Source organism: Chenopodium album, chromosome 1, assembly GCF_948465745.1.
Source record: "Chenopodium album chromosome 1, dcCheAlbu1.1, whole genome shotgun sequence".
NCBI classification, from domain to species: Eukaryota; Viridiplantae; Streptophyta; class Magnoliopsida; order Caryophyllales; family Amaranthaceae; genus Chenopodium; species Chenopodium album.
Window position 1 is genome coordinate 7,588,953 of NC_137834.1, and position 9,549 is coordinate 7,598,501.

Consider the following 9,549-nt stretch of genomic DNA (forward strand, 5'->3'; position numbering starts at 1 on the left):
TCCGGGGTTTATTTTTTTACTTTTTTTTTAACTAAGCCCGGGGTTTATTTTTTTAACTCATTATTGCCACGGGTTCAAACCGGTGGCCTTTCCAATTTTTGCCACGGGTTTGGTTGAACCGGTGGCAATTGTTCTTTGTGTCATCCCGCCACTTAATTAAGCCACCGGTTTTCAAAAACCGGTGGCCAATGAGCGTTGCCTTTTTCAATTTTTCTACTAGTGGGAGACTCTTGGTTGTTCATCTTTTTTGTCTCCTACTGTTTGGGTTTTCTTCTACTCACGGTTAACGAAGATGAAAAGGAGGGAGAAAGGCATAAAGCTTAAAACTCATTTATGAATAGGGATAAGAAGGTAAATAAACATTTTGAAGGGCAAAATGGTCCATGCACTATTCATAAGAACAATTTCCTACTTTTTATAAGGTAGGGATACACAATATTTGTCTATCTATCACTTCAAGATCGTGTAACCTACTATGACAAAGTATTGACATGCTAAAAGCTCATGTAAATTGTAATAGGACCCCATATAAATATATACACAGCGTCAAACTCACGACCTTAATCGCGAGCATGATCCACAGCCCGCGCGCGTCTCATCGCCCTAGTTTTGTGAAAAAGTTCAATTTTCATGTAGAAGTATGCCATTAATTATGGCACTCCTAAAATGGCTACTAAGCCACTAATTATGGTGGAAAAGTTTTGTATAAAACCGTTTTTCAGTAATTTACTGAACAATGGAATTACTTTTGTCAAATTTTGTGTCACTTTTGTCAAATTTATCAATGAACTATAAATTACTCGTATATATATTAGAATAACTTTTGTGCGTTTTAGTGTAATTTTTGCACATTTTATGGACACTTTTATAATTGTTGTTCAGCAATTACTGAACATCGATTTTATTCAAAAGTTTGTCAATTATGGGACGGAGGGAGTATAAGTATATAGATATAGAAGATTCCCGCATATAGTAACACAAAATAAAACCTTTTTTTTTTTATTTTAAGAACGCGAAATAAAACGTTTAGTATAGTTCGTTAAATAAAAATTATCCTTAAAAAGAAAAATTTAATAAAAAAAGCTAGCCGTTGGATTAATATTGTATCGACGGATTAGATAATTGGGAGGGTTTTCTATATATGAAGGAAAGGGGCCGAAACTATCTGAATGTTGTAGAAGCGAGGAGAGAGAAAAGAGGATGAAGCGAAAACGATGGTGGTTCTGCGCTCAAAGAAAGTGATCGGTACGGACTCCAAATCTTTGCGCCCGAAGGCGAAGGGTTATAATTTCGATCGTGGTCGTTCAAGTGTTGTGCCTGATTCCTCACCCAAACCCAAACCCAGGTAAATTTCTTTATTTTCATTGTTTCGATCTGTCCTGGGGATTCGAAATTGCTAATTCGACTTCTGAATTTCGACTGTTTTTCTTTTTTTTTTTTTTTTTTTTTTAATTATTGGGTTTTTTCTGTTTGATTAATGTTCATATCATATGTTTTGGGGATTCCATCATCTCACCGCTCCTTTTCCGGTTTGTTGTTGATTTTGATGGTCTATTTTTGTATATTGAATTGAAACTAGGGCCCAATTCGCCTAATTTTTTATCACGAAACCATACATGTTCTGTTAATATTGATTTCATATACAGCAAACAAACATTATATGGCTGTAATATTTATTAACAAACAGAGATTATATCATATGATTTTAAACTCTATATAATGCATACAAATGATTAGTATACTAGCGGCTAGGGTTTTTGATGCGGTTGGTGCTTCTTTACTTGTTGTAAACTTGTAATGATTCTAATAGTTTGTTTTTGTTGTTAATATTTGCTAATTAGTGATGGGGTTGCTGCTCTTTACTTGTTGTAAACTTGTAATGATTCTAATAGTTTGTTTTCGTTGTTAATATTTGCTAATTAGTGATAGGTTTGCTGCTCTTTACTTGTTGTCAACTTGTAATGATTATAATAATATGGCTGCAATTTGTTTTTGTTGCCTTGAATTAATGACTGAGTAGATGAACCGTGCTTGTGTCCTGTAATTCGGAGGTGAACTTGCTCCATGCTTTAAGCTGTGATTTCCATTAACTGTTTAACATGCTTTTATTCTTCATTATACTCCCTCCGTTACTTTTTACTCGCAACTTTTACCATATTTAGCCGTTACACATTACTTGCAACAATTTTTTTTCTTTCCTTTTATGGTAGGTTTTTTTGTATGATTTTACAAAATTACCCTTACTTTTTTTTAAACACCCTAATTAAACTACTAATTTTATCTCGATTAACTTAAACTTTACATTAATTAACTTAACCATTTCCACCAAAATCATTCCCTCCCAATTAAATTCATCATCATTTTCTATTGCCAACCACCACCACTACCTTCACCACCACTAGCACCACCACCACAACTACCATACCCAGATTTTCTCTCTCTTTCTTCACCGATCTCCTCTCGTTGTCGCCGCCTTCCCTTCTTTTCTTCCGTTTTCTTTTCTTTTTTTCCTTGTCGCCGCCGTCCTCGTTGTGGGCTTTGTGGGTCAAAATCGGTGGTGGGTCGAAATCGGGGTTGTGGGTCGAAATCGGGGGTTGTGGGCGAAAAGGTGGGTGGTGGGTCGAAATTGGGGGTTGTGGGTCAAATAGGTGGGTGGTGCTAGGTCGAAATCGGGGGTGGTGGAGGAAATTCGTGGTGGGTTGTGGTGCGAAATCGGGGTTGTGGGTCGAAGGGGGTGGTGCTAGGTCGAAATCGGGGGTGGTGGAGGAAATTCGTGGTGGGTTGTGGTGCGAAATCGGGGTTGTGGGTCGAAGGGGGTGGTGCTAGGTCGAAATCGGAGGCGATGCGCCGGTGGTGGGTCAAAATCGCTGATGGGTGGTGGTGGGTTGAAGTGGGTTCGGTCTTTGCTGGTGGTGGTGATAGGTGGACAGGTGGTGGTGGTGTTTCATGAATTCCAGTTTCTGGGATTTCAACTTTGATATTTTTTTTTTTTTTTTTTTTTTTTTTAAAATTTTAAAGTAGGATTAACACACTTAAGTGTATGCCCTTATTTTTCTTTAATCATGGTTTCAATATTTTGCCTAGGAGTCCGTTCCTACCCTCAAAGTTGCGAGTAAAAAGTAACGGAGGGAGTATATAATCTGTTTTTATTTGACTGATTTTCTAGCTGTTTAAATTTTGATTTTTGAACATTTGAAGGAAAACCAAGATATATTCCCATGAGCCTATAAAGGATCGCGTATGCACAGAGAAAATGATTCAGGATTTAGGAAGACCATATGCAACTGAAGCTTTGAAGTTCTATAACAAAGACGGGGTATGGTCAGTTTAGTTATCTTCTGATTTGAATGTTTGAAGTTAATCAATCGCCATTATTTTTTGGTTGATTTGTTTTTCTAATATTTATTGCAGTGGGCAAATTATGAGCTGTTGAAGCCTGGTTATAGTAGAACTGTACCTGTTTGGTTCGGGTTTCTCCATCATGCTAACTTCACGGCTAAGAAGAAAGATGATCCTGATGCACCTGTGGAGCTTTTTTTTGCCGAGCTCACAACTACCTCTGATGTTCTTTGTACCAAGGTCTGCGTTAGCTTGGGCCCGGTCAACAACCCAACTTTAGGTTTGTACTTTGTACTTTTGTAGGTAGCAATATCAATGTCAATGTCAATGTAGATGGGTTTTCATGTTTCTTACTCCATGCTTATATTAGCTTGTTTATCGATTTATATATATGTATGGGTTACTGACCAATTCTGATGTTCAATTCTTGCAGGAGATGGAAAGAGTGGCTGCCGTTTTTGCAGGAGTCTTCCTATTGAGCATCCTAAATTCGGAGGATTCACGGCTACCTTAGTTGCACCCTGCTTCAGCTCCGATAGAGGTTTGGCCGATATGGCCGATTTGGTCGATTTGATGATTCCGCAAACACAACCCAATGTCACTCATGACTGATGAAACTTGATCTTGTTAGACGTACTATGTTTGAAGCATATATAAGTTTGTTCGTTTAACTATTAATGACGTAGTAGTGTTTGTGTTTTGTGACATATTTCGAAGTTTGTGAGTTACTTAATTTAAGTCAAACTAAGGATTCTCTATGTGTTACATCTTCATGTATTTGATTAATTAATAATATAGTATAATGGTTAAACTAGTGAATGCTCGGCCATGCACTAATTCCATATCACCGTATCACCCCATGGATAACGGCATCAAAATGTAATAAATTATTATACGAAGTACTTTTTTGTGGAGTAAAAAAATTTGAAACAAATAGCTGAGGGTTCGTTTGGCATCGCTGTGGTTTTCTGTTTTTTGGTTTTTTGTATTTTAAAACTATATTAAATGTGTCACATAATGAATCAAAAATTATTTAGACTTATTAAAATCATGGTAATTTTTAAAACTGATAACAAAAAAGTGGAAACACCTTTTTCTTGTTTTCTGTTTTTGGTTTTTAGTTTAAAAAAAAAAAACAGAAAACTAAAAACCAAAAATGATGTCAAACAAGCCCTGAATAAACAATTTGTACACAAGGAAGTCCTATTACAAAACACCATGATACATAAGGCAATTAACCATACATAACTAAGGGTTCAATGGTACTTTCGCATGGGTTTAAAGATTTTGAATTTATAAAAGCCCTTATGACTTATGACTGGAATACCCGTTATGACATGTATTAAACCCGTTCCAAGCTCTCAAAATTTTCGTCACAAATGAATGAAGAGGAAATCGGAGACCGAAATCCAAATGCTTGGCGTAGATTGCTATGTGGTTCTCTGGACAGTCCAGAACGGTACAACCCTCATCGGGCACGATCAAATTATAGCCGTCAGGCAGCTCATACAAATGCTTCGCCTCACCGCAGTTATTGTACTTTAAGGCATTTGGCCTCCACTCTTTGTCAATTACGGTGGTCTTTACCTTTGATCGTGGCTCTATCACTAACGGCTTTCGATGATCATCATCATCTAATTCTGATTCATATTTGGAATCCTCGGCATCCTCTTTGGCTATTTCGGCAGCCAATTCTCCACTTCGTCATTAATAGAATTATCTGACGAATGATTTGGACCGTTACCTGTATTTGGCTCTTCAGGATTAACGGTCTTATCTTTTTTTCGACCACTTGTGCTAGGACCTGACCCATCTGTCGGACCACAGTTAACGCTTTTTTTCACTCCCATGTCGAAGTATTCAAAGTTAAAACTGTCGCAAATGGTATTGTATTTACCCCAAAACACCTTTCTGTCAAGATTAGGAAAGCTAGTCAGGTGGTACCTAACGTTAATGGGAGTAGCATCGACTACTTCAATATCGGGAGGAAGATTAGTGTCTACAAAATTTCTACCCTCTTCGTATTCAGCTATAATTTTGTAGCGAATTTTAGCCATTTCATATTCTACGGTAGACAGTTCAGGAAACGGTATATCTTCATACAATTTATCCCTAGGCATGATTCTAAGTTTTAACAAATTCTAAACCCTAGAAACTAGAAACCGTCGAACAAAAGCAAAATATGACAAGGACAAAGACGTTTACCTTATACTATAGTTTGGGCAATGTTCGCAAAGGATAGGTCCGTTCACTATAAAATAACGAAAGCTCAACGAATGAAGGGCGAGATAAAGCAGCGACGATTCTTCAATATACTCTGACAATTTTTTCAGAAAATTTTGTTTCAAACATAATAAATGACAAAAAATGGGAAGGAAAGAACTATTTATAACCTTCTAAAAAACCTATTCATCTCCTTTTTAAATCTCACCGTCCCCTTAAAATGAACGGGAATGGATAGATGAATGACACATGTCAATAACACTTTTCAAACTTCATAACTTTCCCGCCAAAATTTTAGGAGTTTCAAAGTGAATATAAATTATATCGGAGATTTTCAATCTCGGCCCCAATCAATTTTTCAAGTGAATATCAATTAATTAATATTCACTTAGGGGGACAATCGGAGATTTTCAATCTCGACCCCAATCAATTTTTTAAGTGAATATAAATTATAATTTATATTCACTTAGGGGGACAATAGGAGATTTTCAATCTCAGCCCAATCAATTTTTCAAGTGAATATAAATTATAATTTATATTCACTTAGGGGGACAATCGGAGATTTTCAATCTCGGCCCCAATCAATTTTTCAAGTGAATATAAATTATAATGTATATTCACTTAGGGGGACAATCGAAGATTTTCAATCTTGGCCCCAATCAATTTTTCAAGTGAATATAAATTATATAATTTATATTCACTTAGAGGGACAACCGAAGATTTTCAATCTCGACCCCAATCAATTTTTCAAGTGAATATAAATTATAATTTATATTAACTTAGAGGGACAATCGGAGATTTTCAAATCTCGGCCCCCAGCTCTACATGTTTAAATCATAAATGAATTTTCAGGGTTGTTATGTTGGAATTACAAAAAATAATTTTTCAGTATTTATATGTCGGAATTGCAGTGCTATTAAAGCGGGTACGTCAAGAATTTGTTTTTAACGCACCCACTTTGGGGGACCAGTTGTATAGGATAGATATATCCGATATCCTAATTAATCATATCATAATCAGCACCTAAGTACAAATTATCGGCATGTTATTCATATCGGTGATACAAATCCATAACGGCCACCACCCAAGGATCCACGTCACCAACAATACAAGGATACATGTAGGCATCCAATGCTGATGCAGACACGTGCGACCTACATGAATGCTTCTCCTATTTGGGTTTTCCTATAAATACCCCATCAAACACCACTCTTAAGGTACAACTAGTTTGAGGCCCGGGCGATGCCCCGGATCATTTTTTTATATAAAAAACTATAGTAAATTGTTTTAAAATCAACTTTAATAAATTAAAGGGAAATCTATTGATGGTTTTGTAATTTAAAAAAAAAAATCATTTTTTTTAAATTTTATTGAACATTAACAAAATTCATTAAGAAATATGCAGTATCCTAACTTTTATCTACCATTATAAATTTCTTCAAAGTATAGATGAGCAAACGAAAGAATAAGGATTAAAAAATTAGCATTTATGAACATTAATTTTTTGTGAGGGAAAATTGATGATCAGTTTTAATATGACATAAATCACATGACCCCACATCATTTATCAATTCATGATGACACGTGGCAAAAATGATGACATGTGGCAAAAATGATGACACTTGGCATAATTACAATTCTTGCCTTGGGTTTTAATATATATATAGATATAGATATTTTACACACAAATCACCTAAATCACATATTTATCTTTATATTCTTACACTTTATATCACGCTTATCTGACTTTAGCATCGGAGCGGTTATACTCGGATAACCCTCGAGCTCAGTTACCCATACTTATCTGTGCAGGATTAGTGAAGGACAAAGAGATCATTACCGGCCCAACAAACGGTATTCGGATCATAACCGGAACACTTTTGGTTATAATTAATATATGAAACTAGCATTTGCCCGTGCTAATGCACGGGTTATTATGTTAGGTATAATGAAAGTTCAACGTTGTTGATATAAAACGACACAAAACATTTTTAAAGACATATTGTTAAGCAATATTTTTCAAAAATGAATAACAAAAAAAGCAATCAGATTATTATTTGTCTATATGGACTATATTACCAAAACCATAACTAAGTGGATGTCTCATCTTTGCGGATGTCTTGATGGAGGTAATAATATTCTTCTTCCCATTTACTGAAAGAACAGCCACGACTCTTAGGGCCTATTCATATTTACTGAATTGAGCTGAACTGAACTGAACTGATTGAAGCTGAACTGAACTGAACTAAACTGAACTGAATTAAGCTAAAATGAATATTTTATGTGAGAGGGAAATTAAGAGCTGAACTGAATTGAACTGAACTGAACTGATTGGAATTGAACTGAACTGAACTGAACTGAACTGAAATTAAGTAAATGTGAACAGGCCCTTACTTCGTCCATCTCTTTTTTTGGAACATGTAGTATAAAAACGAATGTACTCATTAGATGTTCTTGTATATAATCCTTCAATATGACATCTCCATATTCCTGATTACAATTACTAACTCAACATGTTAATAAATTATCCAAATAGAAGCAATACATGTAAATGCACAACAAAAATAAACAACGCCTAAACTTACATGATTATCAAATTCTTTAATATATGAAGCTTGACACCCAATAATCTTCTTAGCATCATTTATAAGCTTGACAATTTTATATATTTGAATTGTAGTATGTGCAGGGCCAGCTAAGGGCCTGTGCAAACACCCTTAGCACAGGGCCCCGTAAATTTAAGAGCCCAAATTTATCCGAGACCAGTTAAGTTATTATAAAAAAAACGAATATTCTCAGTTATGAAAGTGTTGCAGTTGAGTTTATAATAGAGAAAGTTTATGGAGACTAAATTAGCAGTTACGTGCTTCTTTGTAGGGTTTTTTTTCTTTTTTTTTTTGAAATTGAAATGATGATGATGATTAGATTAGATTAGATATAAATAATAATACATTCTTGTAATAATACGTAGTATTACGTATAACATATATGTGGACACATTATCATTCAAGGCTCACAAATCAAGCATATTATGATATAGAATCAATTGTCTCATCCATATAATATGTGAATTGATTTACTATCAAAGGCAATGATTTCATTCATGTATCCAATGGCTTATTGCGGAAAGAATCAAGCATGATATAATTATAATTATTCTGTATAATATTCTAAGAAAATAATATGGAAATGATGGACATAATAATATATGATAATTTTCCATATTTACCTTCTTGACTTACCTTCTAGAATAATTGTGTGATGTAAGTTAGTAATTTTAGTAATAGTATCAATTAGGTGATTGATTTGTAATGTGATTATGAGTATGTGGCATTCTGATTTGCTGCTGACGTGGCGTAACGGGGTTGGGTATTCACCTTCAGTACTTTTCATCGTTTTAGTACATGAGTAAAATGCATTTTAGGGGATTAAAAGTGAAAGGTGAGTCCCCAAACGAAGAAAAGTACAGAAGGTGAATCCCCAAAAATGCATTTTACTCAATTTTGACCTTATTTGTACGATAATCCTTTATAAATTATCAAATGAGAAACCATATAATATGTAGTAATCTAATGATCTGATCTGATCCGAAAAAAACAAATACGAAGTATGTATTTGCTTAAATAAAATGGATTGAATATAGCCTAAATGTATTGAATTAAGATTATACTTTGTATTATGCTAATTATAGAATTTTGCGCATCATTATTACGCATTTAATTTGTGCAAATTATAAAACAGAGGGAGTACATATGTACATGTCTGCATGGGTTGTGCTTTGTAATGTATGTAGCCTTGTTTTTTTTGGGTGCAAATGTATGTAAGCCTTGGTTTTTTTTGGTGCAAATGTATGTATGTAGCCCTTTTTTTTTTGGGTGCAAATGTATGTAAGCCTTGGTTTTTTTGGTGCAAATGTATGTATGTAGCCCTTTTTTTTTTGGTTGCAAATGTATGTATGTAGCCAGTAGTCTTGTGACTAGTAAGTTG

The 9,549-nt window shown here is 34.8% G+C and overlaps 1 protein-coding gene across 1 annotated transcript; it reads left to right on the forward strand.

The window, feature by feature from the left end:
- Nucleotides 1-1,156: 1,156 nt before the first annotated feature.
- On the forward strand, nucleotides 1,157-4,153 carry LOC145642984 (uncharacterized). Its single transcript, XM_081694164.1, has 4 exons — nucleotides 1,157-1,345; nucleotides 3,199-3,316; nucleotides 3,412-3,619; nucleotides 3,773-4,153. The coding sequence occupies exons 1-4, from the start codon at nucleotides 1,215-1,217 to the stop codon at nucleotides 3,949-3,951; spliced, it is 636 nt and encodes a 211-aa protein (XP_081550290.1). The 5' UTR covers nucleotides 1,157-1,214; the 3' UTR covers nucleotides 3,952-4,153.
- Nucleotides 4,154-9,549: the final 5,396 nt, after the last annotated feature.

Coding starts and splice junctions, on each gene's coding strand:
- LOC145642984 (XM_081694164.1), top strand. CDS start 1,215: ATGGTGGTTCTGCGCTCAAAGAAAGTGATCGGTACGGACTCCAAATCT. Junction 1,346..3,198: donor TCACCCAAACCCAAACCCAG/GTAAATTTCTTT, acceptor GAACATTTGAAG/GAAAACCAAGATATATTCCC. Junction 3,317..3,411: donor AGTTCTATAACAAAGACGGG/GTATGGTCAGTT, acceptor TATTTATTGCAG/TGGGCAAATTATGAGCTGTT.